This window comes from Centroberyx gerrardi, chromosome 23 (assembly GCF_048128805.1).
Source record: "Centroberyx gerrardi isolate f3 chromosome 23, fCenGer3.hap1.cur.20231027, whole genome shotgun sequence".
NCBI classification, from domain to species: Eukaryota; Metazoa; Chordata; class Actinopteri; order Beryciformes; family Berycidae; genus Centroberyx; species Centroberyx gerrardi.
In genome coordinates, this window is record NC_136019.1 from 14,331,271 (window position 1) to 14,351,310 (window position 20,040).

At 44.4% G+C, this 20,040-nt stretch overlaps 1 protein-coding gene across 1 annotated transcript in view; it reads right to left on the reverse strand.

Moving 5' to 3' along the window:
• Positions 1 to 20,040, reverse strand: part of LOC139932723 (ADAMTS-like protein 1) — a 77,735-nt gene that overhangs the window by 10,033 nt on the left and 47,662 nt on the right. Inside the window, 14 exon segments of the mRNA XM_078291711.1 lie at positions 648 to 775; positions 944 to 1,955; positions 2,242 to 2,395; positions 2,540 to 2,719; positions 2,878 to 3,088; positions 5,522 to 5,651; positions 6,967 to 7,271; positions 11,485 to 11,569; positions 11,879 to 12,026; positions 13,690 to 13,894; positions 14,088 to 14,138; positions 14,429 to 14,567; positions 14,791 to 14,902; positions 18,469 to 18,626. Of these exon segments, the coding sequence (XP_078147837.1) occupies positions 648 to 775; positions 944 to 1,955; positions 2,242 to 2,395; positions 2,540 to 2,719; positions 2,878 to 3,088; positions 5,522 to 5,651; positions 6,967 to 7,271; positions 11,485 to 11,569; positions 11,879 to 12,026; positions 13,690 to 13,894; positions 14,088 to 14,138; positions 14,429 to 14,567; positions 14,791 to 14,902; positions 18,469 to 18,626 (3,018 nt within the window).

Sequence of the window (20,040 nt, forward strand, 5' to 3'; positions counted from 1 at the left end):
TATCCTCTCCGTTTAGATTAGGCGAATGGGGCGCACCCGCTTAATCTCCTTTGAAACGTTGCCTGGAACCTCTAATTGTTGTCGTATGGGGAGGGAAAGTGCTGCAGCATCAGGAAACCAACAGTGGCGGCGCTTTGATGGGAATGCAGAAAGGTCGCGACTAATCACGCTCGGAGGACAGGAGGGACAGCGTAGCTCGGAGGTGACCCAAGCTGTGGCCATGCTCTGGACATTCCCCATCGCTGACTCAGCCAGACTAGCCATTAGGGTCTGAGCAAAAGTGCTTATCTCTCTCTCTCTCTCTCTCTCTCTCTCTCTCTCTCTCTGCGTGTCTCTCGATTGAAAAGAATGCTGTCCTCGAATCTCTAATAGCCTCAACCAGAAAAGAGCAACACCATTTTAACTGGACTGCATGACCCAATTATGCAAGTACAAACTCAACTCAATTTAACTTACCATCAGAACTTCATATCAGGTTAACGCTGACACTACCTTATGTACGTTCAGCTACAGTACAGTTTTAAATAACGTTATAGTAATAACATTGAGACCACATAAGTGTCCAAACCAGGTAACCACCTGTGTAAATTAATCTACTAAATTATCTACTTATATTTGAAACAAGGGTCTGTGTTTGTGTATCTCACCTGTAAACTGCAGCCGTGACGCCAGAGAGGTGGAACCAAAGCGGTTCCTGGCAATGCAGGTGTACAGACCCTCGTCCACCTTGCTTGGAGACTGGATCCTCAGCGAGCCGTCGGGCAGCAGGCCTACTCTGCCAACACAAAGACAACATACCCACTGAATCTATGACAGTTCTTCCACAGACCACTCAGATACTATTACCATACAACCAATCATCTGGCACACAATCGTGTGAACTGGTACTGTTTGTTAATGCCTATTGCGCACCACAAAGTGACATGCGAGTGGTAGTCCTTACCTGCTATTGTAGTGCAACTGTTTTCCATTCTTGGTCCAGGTTAAAGTTGGTTCTGGGTTCCCCAATGCTTCACACCTCAGCTCCACACTGGCCACTTGTTTCTGCAGCAGAACTGGCATTCCCACGTGGATCATCACTTCAGAGGACGGCACCACACCAACCTTCCTGGGTCGTTGGATGATCAACGGGCCTCTTGGCCTGGTTGTATGGGCTTTGATGTTTGGTTTGTAAAGAAGGGGGCCTTGCGTGGAAGATTCTGCTTTTTCCGGAGGGTGAAGAGTGGACTCATTGGTTTCACCTTGTGTCATAGTGAGCTCACTGAGCAACTGAGCAATGAGTTGTTCCCCCCGTGGTCCTCCGAGGCCTTCGGAGAGGTTGTGGGTGATCTCATCTAGCCTTTGGGTATCTGCGATCAGTATGAGGGGGCTGGAAAGTTCTGAAGTTGCTTCCTCATCTTCCAGGGTCGACCTGTTCTTTTCATTGGAGTGTGGTATATCAACAATGTCTTTTTCATCTGGGACAGAGCCTTTGAGGTCAAGCAAATGCTGGACAATGCTGTCATATTGGTTGAGGGAGATACGTAGCTCCCGAAATCTCTCTCCTGCCGAGGCCACATCTGGCTGGGTAGCCTTCCCCTGTCCGTCTGCGAGGAGCCATGACTCTCCTGGCACAGAGAGCTTCTGCTTGCTGCCAATGATCTTTAGGACAAAATTTTCCCGTGCCTGGCCTGCAACGCATGTGTAAATCCCTGCATCAGATGCGCGAAGCTGTTGGATCTTGACGTAGCCTAGTGAGGTTATGGAGAGATGAGGGAGGCTTACAAGGGGCCTCCCTTCCTTCAGCCATTGGATGTGGCCCTTGCGGAAGCGTCGGGTTGGGCAGCGAAGGACCACAGATGTCCAGGGGAGTAGGTAGGCATAGCCTCCTACTACAAACTGTAGCTTTTTGCCTTTCCTCCACTGGATGTAAACCTTCCTCTGGGCTAGGATTGTGGGGTCTGGCTTGACAACCTCTAGTTTGATGGTCTCTGTGATGGAAATTAATGGATGGGTTAATGGTTTGATTATTGTGTTAGTTACAGTTTTCTCTATCATGATGTCAAAGGTCAGAAAAATAAGATCTGTAATCTGCAAGTGAATTTCCACTAATAAACATACGGACCAAGCCAGCACTAAGGGAGTTCGTAGTTGGCTATGGAATGTTTTGCTTGCTTAGCACCAAACCCCTCTGGCAACTTCCACTCTCTCAGCAGTATGAATGAACAAAATAGAGCTCGTCCCAAACAGAGGATCTCTTACTCTCACAGGGCCTGAGGGAGCATGCCCGGATGCTGGCGGGCCGGGGCACTGGGGCACAGGTCTCAGGGGCTACGGTCCGATGTTGCCCGTCCTCCTCTTGCCTCCTGCAGACTGCCTGTAGCCTCTGAATGCCATCTCCACAGGTCACTGAACACTAGACAAATAAATGAGTTGGCATGATATGAAAATGAGCAGACTGTGCATATTATATCACAACTACTACATAGCACACAGCAACTTTTGACTGGCAGAGGTACTATAGGAAGGTAGGTTGGTCCCAGGTAGAAAGCAAGTCTACCTGGGACCAGTCAGTTGTGACCCATTGAGGCGGGCACTCTTGCTTGGGGCAGGGCTGCTGGGTTGTGGGGCTCTTGGAAGGGCAAAAGGTGTCAGGCAGCTCCAGTACGCTGCCATCTGCCAACCGCTGTTTGCACAGGACCTCCCTCCTCTGGATCCCACCGCCACAGCTACGGGAGCACTGCACAGACAAAAATACAGAGGTGCCGTTTGCTTTTATTGACGGATTACACTGGGTTAGACAGGTTTAAGCAATATGGGCTGGATGCATCAGCCCAAATAACTGGCATTTAGAAAGGTGAACTTCCCAAGTGAATCTACTGTTAATGAATCTATTACCTTTCCCCAGTCACGTGGGTCCCACATAGGGGGGCAGTCGAAACGGTTGCAGGCTTGGACAGGACTGGGCTTGGGGGTCCGACACTCTTCATCCCTCACAATCTCTGTCTGGTTGCTATCCCGAGAGGGCCGGTGGGTACAAGCCACAGTGCGGGTCATCAGACCAACCCCACAGGTAGCAGAGCACGAACTCCACTCCCCTGTTTCCCACCTGTGAATATGATGTTTGTATGATTGATGTACACTTGTGAAACCAATAGTTTCTTAATCCTTAGGTCAGATAGACAATACAAGATTTCCTTAGTTTGTCTGGATCCAGTCCCATTAATCACTCGATTTTCACCTGTATTCCCTTTTTAACTACACATACCCATTTTGAATTTAGCTATTCATATGTCTGCCCGGCCATTTAATGGAAATTCATCAGAACTTGGATGTTTCACTGATGCCACTGATATTTCAATCCTCAACCTTGACCGTTGCTGACTAATCACTGTACCAAAGAGTTGCTTTATTCACATGGGTACATATATACACAGGCTAACAGTATCCAACCTACAAATTGGCAAGTGCAGTCAGAGTGCTCAATTTCTGCATGATCAAACTGCCCCCTGAGAGGAAACTCCTGCAGTCCCATGAATGTGTAAATTCCAATGGCCACATGGCAAATAGAGCGAATATGAGTGAAAATGTCAAAAGGGTGATTCATGGGGCAAAGTTACATGAAATCTCACATTCATCATTTTGAATTCAGTGAAATTTGAGAAATCGCTCTGACATAAGATTTTCACACACATTTTTCCAATGACCTAATTGGAGCTAAATCAATGAAAATCATGATTTTGGCTCCAATTGGCTGTCCAACACAATTTTAATACATCAGAGTGATCGATCCAGCATCAAAGTTTTCTCTGCATTTTTCTCAGAGTACTCGCCTTAGTCACTGGACCTTTAAGGAGATCTGAAAGCTTTAGCTTGGAGCAAGATGGCAGCCACTCCACTTTTTTGCTTGACAGATTGGGTGATGTTTCAAAACTATTCATATTTACACGAGGGTCTAGGGACTGAGGAGAGTGGGGAATGGAGCTTGTTTCTGGACCGGTACTATACTCAAAGCCAAAGCCTATGGCTGTTTCCCTTCAGAGGGAACAGGATCCAAAGAGCGTAGCTGAATATGGGAGGGTGAGGAGGCCTCTGGGAGGGAGTATTGGGCCAAAGGAAACAAGTCCAATACAGCGTTTGTTGTGCCTGAAAACAAGACTCAAGGCCTGGAAAAACAGGCAAGGGCAGGCTGCAAGCCTCTGGGTTTTCTGACAAGAGTGTGAGTGGTGGAACACCGACGCTGCGCACGGTGTTAACTTGAAACGTGTGGCCTACCGCAAAATCCACTCACCGTTCAGCCACGGCTCGGATATATTAACAACATGCCATTATGCAGTTTAACGGTGCAGATATGTCGTTTTGAAAAGTTATAATATGTGGAATTTAAACTGCATATCTCATAACTGTGCATGTTTTACACACAAAAAAATTACTGATTGTGTTCAGGAATATTTGCAATTTCTATCTGAAATGAATGCCCAATGGAAGATAGATAGAAAAAACTAAACAAATACAGAAATACTGTAAAAAAAAAAACTTGTAAAAGTGCAGGCTACTTTCATCTAGAATCAAAATGCTGGGACAAAACTCTCACTTTTCAGTTCAGCTAGTACAAGACAATGGTAAAGCAAGAATTTGTTTTATAAATAGACTGGCAAATATAGATTATTTAACAATAGCCAACTATGGTATACCCATTAAAGACTCTTTTCATCAAACTGTCTCAAATCATCACCATTTTGACATATGATCACTTGATGTCATGGTTAGTAGTATGAGAGGCCAAACGGTGACTTTTTGCTTCAGTAGGTTTTCAAGAGGAACAGTAGCTACATCAGCAGGAGCCCTCCTACGTTCCTCTGCTGTCAAAACAGCTATATTTCTTGAAAAAGTTCTTCTTCAGCATGGAGGATGGACGGGGACGATATTATGGCCGGGCCTCTTCGGTATAGCTACCACTGACATCTGATCCCTATTGTGTCTGACTCTGACTCGGTTCCACAAGCCGTCCCACTGGCTTCATTTCCTGCTCTCAGTGATACAACTATCCGTCTCTGTCATTCTGCTTCAATATCACTGGGAGTGAAGTGGCCTAAATGGTGATTTAATGTGCCCCAGTGGATTAAGTTGAGAAGGATAATGTTATGAATTAGCAGGATTTCAATCTCTTTTGTACACAGTGATTAGTATTAATTAATTGATTCAACTAGGGTGATGTGTGTTTTTTGTTAGTCTGCAAGTTAAGTAGTTGCAGGTGTAGGACACAGGCGTGTATCGGGGGTCCAGGACATGGTGAGTGTATGTCCCAACTGCATACAATGCACATTTGGCTCAGTTATAGTCTTGGCAAACTGGCAGAGAGCACAGCCAGTTCTCAATTCTGTTTTAAATTACTATTTTCTTCTTGAGTGCAGCCAAAGCTGTTTTCCAAAACATATTTTTTGTCCTTCTGCTTTAATACAGTCACCAACCAAATCTGTTCCACTTTTCATGCACAAACCATGTTAAAAGAATGATGTGTTTTCTGATATGTGGGTCTCACCTGGGTGGGCAGGGCTGGGTGCTGCAGTCCTGGAGAAGCTGTGGGGGCCGACGGGAGCTCACACACAGGCTTTGGTCTGCTGCCTCCCTGGTCTGCTTGTTCAGACAGATCACCACGGCCTCCTGCACCCCTGGGATCACACAGCACCCAGCAGTCACAAGGGATTCCCTAATGTCCATTACAGCACCAACAGCTATGGTGGCGCGTTTATAAGCCTTGTTTTCAACTTTCACAACATAATATACACATGGACCTTGGCCCGTTTCTGCATTTCCTGTATCTCCTTAGAATAAATGTCTTGCTGGGGCAAGAATGCAAACACATACTGTTCTTGTTAAACATCTCTTACTCGCACATTAGCACACTCACAAACATATGGGCCATAGAATATTGCAACCAGACATTGCAATGAAGCAACCCAGATATTAGGCCCTTTCATGAAAGCAAGCATGATTGTATCTAATGGGGCACAATGAACATCAAAACAATACGGCTGCCTGCTGGAGTTCTGGCCTGAACTGTGGATAAACTTTCAGGGTGTGATGTCAGGTCATGTTAAAAGCAATGTAACATAAATCTCTTAGCCTGCTTCTAATGTTGGGGACAATAACAATGAGGCAGGCGCTTCAAACGCTATAGTGGTGTGATGGTCCACAGGAGCGCAGCCCTCGGGGTGTGTATGTGACATCCGATACCAGGCTCTAATCATCCCAGAATGGGAGTTTGTTGGGTTTGGGTGAACACACACACAGACATGGAGACAAGCCCACGCCCATGTGCAGAAATGAGCTTACACATGCACACTCACATAGACAAAAACACACACACACACGAACACACACAGACACACGATGCAGGCATACTACACTTCGCCGTGCAGGCTTGGATGTGGAGGTGGGGAGATTAAAGTGGGCCCCAACTAATGTTGGCAGGATGTTTGGGAAAGCTGTCTCTGTCTGGCGTTGTGTTCGCTGCTGCTGTGAGAGTCGGTGATGTATGACCTTTAGGGTTAAACTTGGTATTCCATCCATTATCATCTTATATCATATAACTTACTTTCTACTTCAAAGCCCATACTGGGCATGGGTTTAGTCACCCACTGACAAGGTGTCACCAACTATTGCTGTGACTTTTCACAAGGGTCTTATTATAGCAACTGGCACAAATTCACTGAAGCTCAGAGAGCGAGCTTTGCCTGCAAAATACAGCACGTTTAAGCTGAGCAATATACGTATAACACACATATATACCTATATCATTTATATCACAAGAGCTGCTATTTAGTGGTGGTATTAGTGTAAGGTTACACTGGTTGTTAGATACGAATCTTATATCAGGAATTTCAGATCCACCCCTGTTTTTATTTTCAACTGCCCACTCCTCTATTCCCTAGTTCTTCCACTTTACAATGTATGAATATTAGTGAGGGCTAATATGATCCATACCTCCCCCACAACTCTCTGAGCACTCCGTAAACCCCTCGTACTCCCAGTCGTGCAGTTCCTCTCTCTGGGGTGTCTCGCCCTCCTCCTCCTCCTCCTCTTCGCCTACTCTTCCTTGGCCCCCCACACCGGAGCAGGGGGTGCGGTAGCAGGGCTGGCCGGCGGCGGGTTTGACCCCCTCGCACTCGTCGTCCGGCAGGTCGGCCACCGTCTGGGAGAAGGACAGCAACACCTGGCACTTGACGGTCCGTTGCTGTGTGCCGGCGCCACACGTCCTGCTGCAGGGCTGCCAGGGCCCCGGGATGAACCTGGGGATGTGAGCCAGGAGGTTTGAGAAAGCACAGGGGATGACGGATGTAGAAAGTTATTAATTAATTACAGACATATGTACGTTCATAGTAACTACAGAGTATGCGGTGCATAAAGGAAGTACGTACATATACAAAAAGACATGCTTAGACATACAGTTACACACACACACATATACAGACACATATTCTTCTGACTCTGGTCTGATATGGCGTGTCTGCCAACCAGGAGTGCTGACTTGGGAGTAGTGCAATAGAAAGTCTTAAAGGGAAAGTCACAGGTTTTTGGCATTCCCCCCGCCTCGCACAGATTTTAGTCATTTGCTGCTAAGTTCATAAACTGACAAAGTATTTGTGAAATCCAGTCCTGCTGCGGTTAATTGAACAGCTGCGAGGCATTAGGGTCAGCCACTCTTGGATAAACCGCTTTGATGCGCGTCCTTCCTCGTCTTTAAGAATGGATCAGAGAGGGGAAATACTTGTAGATCACTGGCCTAGGCGAATGCCTGAAGGCCTGCCGTCATGAGTGTGTGATAGATAGGGCTCAGAAACAGAGTTGTCACACCCACAATAGCTTTGGGATGTGTGGGAGAGAGTTAAAGAAATAACGAGAGTGAGAAAGCAAGAGAGAAAGGAAAGAGTGAGAGAGAAAGATGTCTACTTTGTTGACTCCTAGTTGATCTTTGGGTTCATTTGACACCTTCACTGAGAACTGAGCTTTCTGGGGCATATATATATAATGGGTTGCTAAAATTAGGACAGACATTAGGGGTGGAGAAAATAACTTTTAACTAACAATATAACAATATAAAGTATCTAATAAGGAGTAGGCTTGGAGTGCTGTCATACAAGTCCTGAGCTGTGTGTAGTGGGATATTGGACCATTTTTCAAGAAGGAAAGCCTCCAGTCTTTTGAAGGATAAAAGACGTGGGAATGTACTGCGCACTACTTCGCAGCCCATGGAAGATGTTCAACTGGTGTTCATGAAACCAGCAGTGTGTATGGCATTATCATATTGGAATATGGGAATATCATGAGGGAACAGTGTTTGCACCATAGGCTGCACCGGATCCTGTGAAATGGCCTCATATTCCCCGGCTGTTTCACAACCATGCAGAGTTATCATTTGACCGAATGATTCCTAGATGGCTGCCCAGGCCATTACAGATCTCCCACCAAGTTTAACAGCTGGCAACAGACATTGTGGGTTGAAGGCATCCTTTGGCTTTCTCCAAACATAAACCCATCCGGATGTAGGAAAAAGGGTGAAAGACAATTCATCAGACCCTCTTACTGTTTTCATTGCTCAGTGGTCCAGGTTTTGTGATCCTTACATCAGGTTATGCATCTTTGTGCACTGGCCTTGTATACAAGTGGTTTCTGAATGGCAGCCCTGCTATAAATACCAGCTTTGCAAAGCACACAGCATACACTTATTGTTAAATCTGTGTCACAGAGTTGTTTATTGAATTCTGTGGTAACTCTTGCCACCATAGTTTTGTGATGTTTAGCAGCTACTGTATCCTGTTAAGTGTCCGTCTATCCCTGTTGTAGAGACCACTGTTGACTTGTGACCACTGTTCCTCTCTGCAGATGCGGTTTGTCCATGTTTGGCATATGATGACACTATTTTTCAGACTGTTACCCTTGCCACATGAAATACTTTTGCAGTGTGACCAATGCACCTGCAATTCAGGCACCAAATATCTGGCCCATTTGGAAGTCAGTTAGTTGTCTCATGTTGCTATGAAAACTCACATATAAAAGTAGTGACTAAAGCTGTGACTTAAGTTTGAAAGCCTTTTAAAAATTTAATATAACTCACCTGTGCAGCTGCTTTTGTAATTGTGATTTAGTTATTTCAAAGTTCAAGTTCTTTTTTATATGGTGTTATTTTGTCCATCCCCCTGTAGACAGGGCTTACCTGTGGATTTGGTATTCTGAAAGTTATTGTTCTTTTGTATTCATCCCACACAGAAATTAGAAGATAAATATGATTGTTTCCCAAACCCCAATCCTTGAAGCTTCTTCCAATATTGGCAGCCATCTTTCCCCAAGCCCTAATGAACCCCCAGTGAATCACTATACCCACTGGGCTTATAACGGTACCAAAGTTCCCTGCAGCATGCCTTCAGTCTACATGTACATGCCTAAAGTACATTCTGACATGGCAGGGTGCACCAATGTTTACATTACCCACTCGTGTCAGACATTCTTCCCTGGTCGAGCTGTCGGACCACAACACAAGAGCCCATTGCTGTTTTATGAGATGCCTCAATAAAGAACTCGTAATTAGAACTAAGTTGGCTCTTTACGAGTGCTCAAGGACTCGTTCTGTTTTGGACAAACAAATGAATCACCAGCACGAGTTGGACCTTGGAACATCAACAGCAAAGTCGACATGCGAGCCCACAGAAATGTTTGTCTTCATGGGCAGTTAAGATACATCTGTTGCTTCGTAAACAATCTTCGCTAAATCTTGATTTCATTTACTGACGGAAACAACACATTTTTGCAATATCCGGCAAGGCTTTGTTTTGTTCAAATAAATTTAAGTTCCAACAATAGAAATATTTGATTTACTCACGGCGGTGGTAAGGTGAAAACCTTTTTTGGCCAAGATGAGGAGCATACACAGGTTTAATTTTTCATGCAGTTGCACAGCGGTGGTTAGGGGCAGCCATAAGTCCTGGCAATGGAGGTGCAATAAGTCTAACACAGGAATTTCCTTCTCCGTCCTCTCACATCCGTAACCTGGCCCCATATGGCAGGCAGATATTGTTGTTGGCTGCTGAGTGACAGCATATTATACGCAGATATTTATGTGCTTTTGGGGGAAAGACATGCTTTTTTGCAATAGAACAAAATCATATGTTTTGGCATTGATCATCTCTCTCCCTCTCTCTCTCTCTCTCTCTCTCTCTCCCTCTCTCTTTCCAAAGATAAGTCAGAGAAAGAGATGTTTTGAACTGGCTAACATGGTAGCTAATACAAGTCATGCAAGACATTGGGTATAGTCCAAAGGTTGTCTATCTTCAGACGACAACATTTATTAGTCAATGGATATGTGGGGCAAGAACATCTGGAACATCTGAGGCCTTCTGAGGTAATGTTGGTAGCCAGCGACTGAACAGTCCGCTGCTTTCCAAAGAGCTGTTTTCCCTGTCACCTTCAGCTTTCCTTTTCACATTAAGTGACCTTATACAATATATTGAGAAGCATTTCCACTTAGATCTGACAATGCATGCATTCACTGAGGGATTACAGCGTTAAACCCATAACTTTGTAGAGTCAACAACGCATACTATGCAGACAAAAACGCTTCTCTGCCTGCCTTGACAAAATTGTTCTGTCAGTGCGCATGACACCGTTTGACATCTTTCACAGGTGTGCAAAGAGACATGCACACAAATTGATGGATATTTTGAGAAATGTCAAAATAAATGGCAGCTGCAGCTGTACATTTTGACTTGAAGTTGATGAAAATGGCTGCTGACACGAACATAACCACGATACTGTGGAGGCTTCATGGCAACGCCAGGCCCTGTCTACCTCAATTTCACCTCCAGGTAAATCATAGTCGTGGGACTGTGAAAACTGTTGTTGAAACAGTGAATCTGGGACCTGACTTTTGCTTCTTTACCCCTGCAGGGTGACATTAAATCTGTAAAGCGGATATTTAATGTTGTAAATCTCCCTTTTGTTTTCCGGGTTGTGAACCGTGAGAGTCTGTATAGCTTTAGCAGCGGCTGTAGTCGAGTTCCTCCACCTAAATTACTGCGAGGCCTTGACACCTGTGATGGTTTCAACAGAACAGCCACCTCTGACAGAAAATGGCTGTTCCAACCAGCCCACGTGTTCTAGGTGACAATTACATTAGGATTAAGTGAAACCCTGGCAAGAGGTTTTGTACAAAGAGAGGAAGCCATGACAGAAAGGTTTGTAGGACACTTCATTTAGTAAAATATGTTTTTGGCTTGAAGAGTAAGTGGTTATAGTGCAGCATGCCTCTGGGACCACATACTTGAATGTTAGTAGAATAAAATATTCTAAAGCTTGAATTGCAGTTCCTTCTAGTAGACAGACTGCCTTCAATACAAGGAAGCAAGAACGGAGATATTTTGAGGACATTTTAGCCCCTATTAACATCTCTGTATCTGTGTGTGCGTGCGTGCATGCATGCGTGTGTGTGTGTGTGTGGTCAGTACTCACGTTGGTTCCTCAGTCACGATGATCTCCTCCTCCAGCTCTATGGCTTGCTTATGCCAGAGTGGCTTTGCTTCCACTGGGACCTTCTCTACAACAAATGAACCAGAAGAGACAGAAACTTGCACATCACCAATGAAATAACACATCCCTAGCTTATTATAGAATTATGTGCGTCATTGTGGGATAATTAGTTAAGTGCTTAAGTGCTTAATTTTATGTTTGCAAAGCAGAAGGTCCAAAATTAACCTATTAATAAGGTGAAAACTCAGAGAACCAATGCCCATTAGAAACAATATAGAAACTAAGAAGATTAATACCCGTTAGTAAAAAGGTGGAAACTAAGACGACCATTACCCCATCGTGTTAGATCTGTGAGCAAGACAAGACCCCAACCTACCGATGGGCTTGTAGCAGGGCACAGTGACCAGGCACTCCTCCTTGATGTGGGGCTTGGTGGTGGGGTTGCAGCCCCCGGCATGGAGCCCCCGATGGTCGATGCACAACACCACCCTGTAGCGCAGGCCCTGACCACAGGTCACTGTGCACTGGTGGAGACAGGACAGATGATATGTTGGTGGTCAAGGGCCATATTCCACGAATTGTGATCCCAATCGTGATGCTGGATAATAATCTTCACCCGCAGAGTGTGCAAGTGCATTATCTTTATGTAAACTCAAAGCCTCAGTGAGTGCCAAGTCAACATTTGAAACTGAGAAATGAATAAAAGAATCAAACGGTATCAAGCGTGTTGTCTGTTATCTATTTTTTGAAATCTTCACTTAGCTCCATGTTGTATTTTGAAGATACTAAAAGACTCAATGAGTTATCACTTTCATCAAAACTCATGCCGTTGTTTTGAACCCTGTTTCTCTTTGCTTGTGTTTGATAGAATGTCTCAGGCCTTGACTCAAGGGAAGGAATAAAAAAAAACGAGACCCACAAAAATCCCTACAAACCAGCTCTCTGCTCAGGGGTGTTTTTTGTGTATCTTCTGCCAAGACAAGCATTTAAGGGCAAGTTCATAGGGAAGAATGTGCTAGGTAAACAGCGTCCCAGGTTTTTAGGGGGCCACAAATCTGGCTCCCTGGGCCTCTGCTTGGGCCTGTATGACCGGCGAGGTTCAAATCCCCATGGGGAAGTCGCATGGGACATTAATAATCGGCTAGTGTGACTGCCACTGTGCCACATAAGACGAGAAATGCTGCTTTGACCAATCAGGTGCCATCTTTCCTGTGAGGCAGCGAGCTAGCCAGGGATGTTGGACGGCTCCAACATCTTGATAACCTGTGTGTGTGTGGCGCAGAGGGAGACCAAGAACTCACTATGTGCTGTTGACTTTGGGTTTTTAATTAAAGCTTTGTATGTTTTGGATGGTGTTGCACAGGCAGACGAGGACAAGGGTGGCGAGGGACGGTCAAAGTGGGGTTAGCAGTGCTACTGGTAATCACATGGGACGGTTCTGCTTTAACACACATTTACTTTAGCAGTTACAAGTGTTCCTGTCATGTCGAGAGCGCCGCTTGAAGTCTGAAGAAACGACAGAATTACAGGTCAAATTGTCTAGTGAGTATATTTTTGTTTCACCCTGAGAGGATTAATCATGTTTTTTTTTTTCTAGCTCCATGGGTTAATTAAGACCCACTGTGGCAAATCACAGCCTACAAAGACAAATGAGTCGTTCGCTAATGTGTGACTGCCTGGCCAGGTGGTTAACAGCTACAGGACACAAAAAACTGCTATTTTTATTTGGGTCCAGGACATTTTTAGCTCAAGTTTCTCAGCCTTTATAATGTTGTGAAGTTTCACAGTGCCTCATAAAGGCAACAGAGGAGATCAGCAACAGACTTTCCCACCACTCTAATCAATGAAGGCTCAAGTTGTTGCCATTCTACACAGTTTTGACAGCTCCCTTATTATTGTATAAGTACTACAGTTATATAGTAAAATTCAATAGTGTAATGCCTGGCTCCAGACTGGATAGTTTCCTATAAGAGAGAAATACAGGTTCAATCATAAAGTCATGGTGAAGATTGTTTCCAGGACTGTGTGGCCTTTAAACCGCTATACTATGTGTATTGCAACATGCATTTCACCTTGGAACAACAGTTTTCTGAGTCTTGTACTGTCTGCTCACTATATGAATCAAATAATAACCAACTGGAAGTATGAAAACTACTCAAGTGTGAGATAAATGAGAAGGTCACCTACGGGCGACCACTCCTGTGCCAGCCAGGTGGGGCAGTCGAAGGTGTTGCAGGGCTGCAGGATGGCCGTCTTGGGGGAGTAGAGACACTTCCACTCCTCAGCGGGGGTGATGACGCCCTGCATGTCTTCCTCCACGCAGGAGACCGAGCGACTCTGGATGCCCCCACCGCAGGAGGTGGAACAGGCCGTCCAGGGGCTGCTCTCCCATCTGATGGTGTAGGAAAAAAGCCAAGGCACAAATTGAACAAATACTTGATTAAGCAATTGTTTTGTACTAAATCAGAGAGATTTGAAATTGTGGATATGCTATGCAGAGAATCATGGTTGGCAGAAATTGTGGTGTGTGTGTGTGTTTATGTTTTTGTGTGTGTCATTGACTTCACCTCTTACTCAATACATACCGAGGCAGGGGGTGGTAGAGGTCGTATGGCATAATTTGCTTGTAGCCGTCACTGAAAAGCAGAATCAATAAAGGAAATTCAGATTTGAGATTATGCCGAGTGCTGCTGCCAGAACAGTCTACAAGCAGTGATGTCTGTAGTTTAATCATAGACTCAACAACAACTCCAGTGTGCGAAGCTTTGTGTATCAGCCCAGAACCTATCAACACAGTCTTGAATAACAGCTGGTCAGAAAACCCGGTGCCCTCTCTGACTCCCTGCATGTGACCACTGGTAATAATACTTATAAAGGCAAATCCTCTGTCATCCAGTTTAATCTCACAAGAAGTCTGGTCTTTAACCTGGCAAGGCAGGGGTCCATATTGCACTCCTGGAGTTTGGGTTTAGGCTTGATGTTTTCTGGGTAATAATGGCAGTACTGGTCCACCACCACCCGGCCGGTCCGTAGGTCAAAGCACTCCGCTGAGGTGAGCTGGTACCCTGCAGCCGAAGAAATGTCACACAGTCGGACCAAAACCCAATGAAAATACACAAAGACTGAGACTCAGACTGAAATAAACTATCAAGATATATTTAGTGGAACAGCATTCATCATTAAGCATTTATGAAGCATCTGAGGAGGAGGAGTAGGTAGATTGAAGGTCACCTCATTCTACATTACTTGGCTGGCCACTATCAAGTAGATGGTCCAGTTCTTGCCTACCTCCACCACAGGTGACAGAGCAAGGGAAGAAGTCCGTCTCTCTCCAGCGGTGGATGATGGGCTGGTAGTAGATGAACTGGACCACACTGTCTGCTCCGCTGGTGTACTGCACCTACACAACCAATACACAAGGGAAATTACTCTTCTCACGTGAGGGGACAGATGTGTTCATCATGTGTCAAATTCTGTTCAGTACATGATCATCAAGTTATGTTCATCCATTTTGTATCAATTTGGCCAAATAACCCCATAGCGAGGCTTCCAGTATATTGAAATCAGGCTAAAGGATGATAAATACAAGAAGGAATTTACCAGACAAGTTTCCCATTTTGAGCACTTACTGCTAACACACTGAGTATGTTAGCACTAACATATGCAGTTAATATGATCTCACCAAACCCTGCCTCATCCTCGGCCAGTCGATCTGTTTAGCTGTCCTTGATTTGGCTCGTGTTTTGCACAGCTAAGTGCCTTATGGAAATTTGCCTTGCAGAACTAAGATTAAGGAGGAAAATATTATTATATAGACGGTGATTGGCGTTTCAGATAATGTGGCGGCGGAGGTGTCCCTGCTGCTCTTGGAGCTAATCCCACCAGAGCCTTCTCTAAAATGTCTCCCTTGCTCTGTATTCTTCTCAGCAAGAGTGAGAATAAAATTAGAGTGAGAATATGAATGTGCTTGGCTATTTCACAGTGAAAAATAAACCACCACTACCCTCCAACATCCAGTGACAAAGTATTACTTGCTTTTGTGTTTGTCCACTGAATTAAAGGAGCCATTTGATTCTCTCTAGGTCATCACCACCGCATCGAACAAAGTGTGAAGCTTCATAAGGTCCCAAATGAATCGAGGGTGTTGTCCTTTCTCACAGGAGGAAAGCACTCCTTGACAAAGTATTTCATGATGTTTACATACTTTGCGTTTACTTGCTAGATTAGCACTTGAGGCTAATTTTGAAACTAGGGCTGAGGATATTATGACCTGTCTTTAAACACGCTAAGCTATCAGCTATCATCACTACTCCCTTATGTATATGTGTGTGTGTGTGTGTGTGTGTGTGTGTGTGTGTGTGTGTGTGTGTGTGTGTGTGTGTCAAACCTCCTCAGATTTACCCAGTGGCTTATGGAAAGCTGCGTGTGGATTGTTTTGGAGCGGGCCCTCATGAGAGAAACTTCCCATACAGACTAGACAGGGTGTTGGTCATGTATTGCTAAGCTAAAAGGGTGGAGGGACTGGAATAAAGACGGGAGCTGAGGTTAGGTGCAGTATGAGCCTGGGCCTGGGGCTGAATGCTGGAGCTGGAGGCTGGAGGTTGGAGACTGGAGACCGGGGCTTGGAGCCGGCAGGTAGGGCCGGGCGAGAAAGACGGCCACCTCCTCTACTTCTTCACAGGACTAATAAAGACGTGAATTGGAAACACACTCCGTTTCTGTCTCTGGTTAGTCCCAGATCGGTCCCGTGACGTTGTTTTCACAGTTCCCTGGACCAGAATGAGTTGAGGCGTGAGATGGGAGGGAAAAAGGCTGACGCTGGTGGAACTTGCTTTGTTCACTGTCCCACCCAGTGCCAACATGTGACTGAGGGACACTGGAATCCATTTTGAGGTGTTCAATTTATTTTATTTTGTTCTTTTTCATTAAAGGAGAGCACGTAGTCCAACTTCATTTTACAGTTTTTGTGCTATTTGGACAGGCAGAGGCGGAATTTGAACCTTTGTCACCTGGGGCGTCACTTTCTGTACATTCAAAGGTCCAGCACAGTAAACTGCAAGGACACTTAGTAGAGAAATGAAGAGTGACAACTTGGGAGCGGTCAGCTTGCTCAGTGCAATACTTGTTAGAAGAAAATAAAGCAGACATTAGACAGTGTGTTTGTTTTTACAATAAGCTAGAAATTAGGCTGTGTAATTTGTGTGTAATATGTGACTCATTGATTTAAGACGCTTTTGTAAAAGACATATTGTAGACGGCCCTAAATATTTCAGCAAACATTTTCCTTCTAACCTCATCCATCGACCAAACTGAAATACGCAAAGATAGATTATACCTTGAAGGCATATAAATCAAACACCACTACCACTCATTCACATTCATTTGTTTACAGTGGAAAGACCGTCTGGCAACCTTTGAATACGCTTTTCCATTTGCCCGGGCTTTTCCAGTGCTGCGATATGAATTGGCTGTCTGCCTCACAACAGATTAGAAATTATGCATTTACAGCCTCTCAGATTTCTGTCTCCTGCATTCCTATTTATTGTCCTATCCTGACTTGTGTTTAGGAGGGTGTGTGTTTTCACTGGCGTTTTCCAGTCCACGGCCTGTATAATTTCTAATGTCCGCTCACTGGCCCTAGTCTGTGTGTAAGTGATTGGTGTGATAGCCAGTGTCTTTTGGCTAACGGCTGTTTTACACATTGCAAATAATCTTATGCTGTAGTAATCAATTCATGGACTTTTGCCAGGATGTTAATTAGTGAGCGCAGAGAGGAGTGGAGCTGGGTGAACTGTATCAGAATGAAACCATGGGGGACTGCATGATAAATCACAGCCCTTTTTACTCTCACACATACTGTACACCAGTGGTCTCCACTCGTGTGCCATCAAGAGCCATGTGCATGCAGGTTTTCATCCCAACTAAACTAAACAGCGGCTGATTTCACTGATTAGCACACCTTCAACTGTTGGTACTGGCATCTCTAGCTGCACACGGAATCACAGAACTCTTAAGTAAAAAGATAACACATCCTAAACAAGAATTCCCATATAATTATTGAAAAAAATCTGAAGTAGAAAATTAAAATTTGGTTGATAATCAGAAGTATTACAATTCTTTACATACTTCGAGGCCTGACATCCAAAGTCTACCTTCATTCGGAGACAAGTTTCCTAAGGGGGCATTTACATCATGGAGCTATATTAAAGCAAGCGTGGCAGCCAAAGACATGAAATCATTTGTATCATAACAGACGCATCATTAAGCCAAAAACAACCACCGGTTTTGGAACTAAAAAAGGGTGCGCTGCTATTGTTTTCATTGCATGACATACCGCTTCAAAAACATGAAGCCCCTCCAAGGAGTAAGAGAAACAAGAAATCGTTTGCATTTGATTTTTAAGTGGCGCACACACACATGCCCCCATATCCTTAAACCTAAACACACGAGATCAAATCCCCTTTGAACTCTGCGTGACATGGGGGAGTTCACCAAGAGTTCATGGAAACAAGAACCTTATCCAAGGCCGATTTGGCCGGGGCGCTCTATTTTCATGGCTTCACGTAGCAAAAAACTACTGTTTTAACTTTAGCTGAGGAAAAAACACCCAAAATGTCCCCGGTGATGTCATCCGGCATCTATTCAGTAGAATAAGGCTGTTTGGGATCGATTGCAAAGAACCAAACACTCGCTGACCTCAAGGCTTTATGAACCAGTAGGAGAGCTGTTGCTTTTGGCTACCAGGTGAGGCAGTTGCAGGAGTTGCAAGGAGGACTAACACTATGTAACTTGACATGGTTCAATAATCAAACTCTTGTCTCCTGCAAGGCTGATGCAAAACCTCTAAAATCAAACTTTCAGTATTAGCTTTGGAGGGAAGTTAGGCAAGCCGGCCACACGACCCCAGCAGTCAGCTGTTGATTCGGAGTTACCTGATTTGAATTATGGATTGCTCCTAACTCTTACTTTGACAGTGAAGTCAGCTCCGAGCGGCCCGGTGATTCTCAGCACCTCCTTGTCGGAGAGTTTCTGGTAGTCCAAGGTGGTGTTCTCCAGGTGGTACTGCCCCGATGTGTCCAGGACCAGTTCACCTTTCAGCCCCTGTAGAGTCTTACTCTCCACGTCTAAAGAGGAGACAATGTAGATACTGTAGCTAGAGCACACTGGACAAAATCACAAAGCAAGCATAAGTAGGAAATTGATAGTGGTAATGACTGTCACTGATTATAATTATGCTAACAGTACAGATTCTCCCAAAAATGACCTCAAACAGTGTAATCCAATAACAAGTGTGCTGATTATGCTGTTTGTGTTACTGATAATTGGCTGAGGCTCTCGCTGGCAGTTCAAACTTGATAAATGAGATCATATTCATTATTTCTTGTCTAAGTTTTTCATATGATCTTTATTGTGTGGGTGTTATGCTTAAAGCACAACGAAATGGTAAATTAACGGAGCCGAAGTTAACAATGAAATACTCAATTAATGACCTTTCATTTATCACTGACTCTTTGAAAAATACACTTCAGCTAGATCCAGTTACACAAAGAACACACACTGGCTGTTGCGTTTGGAGGCAAAGACGCTCTCAATCTGGCACTACCGGGAAGCACTTCGGTCTCCAAGCAGGCCGGCGCTGCAGCGAGCTTTACCACCGTTTGACCTCGCTGCAGTCTTGGCCTGACGGGGCCTCGTCTGATTCCGGCGCGGACGTTTAAACAAAAACAACGGAGAGCACAGGAACAAGCTCTAACCGGCAGCAACCGACAGATGGTTACGATTTGAATGCCCTCGGTGCAGAGAATTGGGGAAATATTTAATGAAAAATCTGTCCATTCAGAAAAAGAAGTATTTTTGGCCGTGCTCTGGAAAAGATCTGCAAACTACCCGTGGAGGAAAGGAAGGATAGGTAGAGACATGGAACATTTGTTATCGATTTGATCCAGGAGGGAGTTTGCTGCCAACACCTTGACATCAATGAGGCTTTGGAATCAGTCTCACTGGAGCCAGAGCAGAATATCTCTTCTGGTTATTCTGCCCTGATCTACTTTTAAAAGAAATCAGGCCCCCTTGATAAGAGAGGCAACAATGCAATATATTTGTCGTAAATAAAAAGTTAGTGATAGATTGTTATTTGGGTGAGATTTTTATCAGGAAGATAGCCAGATTTCAGGTTGTTGGTACAAATTCTTCCTTTCAGCAAGATTTTTCTTTATTGTTCTATTATGCTGTGTATTGTAAGTTTTAGTGTACTGTAAGTATCTGGGAAAGATTTTGCAATATATGAACAATTCACAACATTTAAAGATGGTAATTTAGTAATTTAATTTTGCAAGTATTATAATATTAATTCTAATGCAAACTTACATGCTGTAAAGTCTGAAAGTTATAATGAAAAGGGTAAGGTTGTGGATCACAAGTCATCAAAACATAGTATGATCTACAGTAAAACTCAAAGAGTACATGCAGATTACTCATGATGACTGTGCAGTAATCAGCAATAAAAAGCATTGCTAAACTGACAGACATCAGTCATGT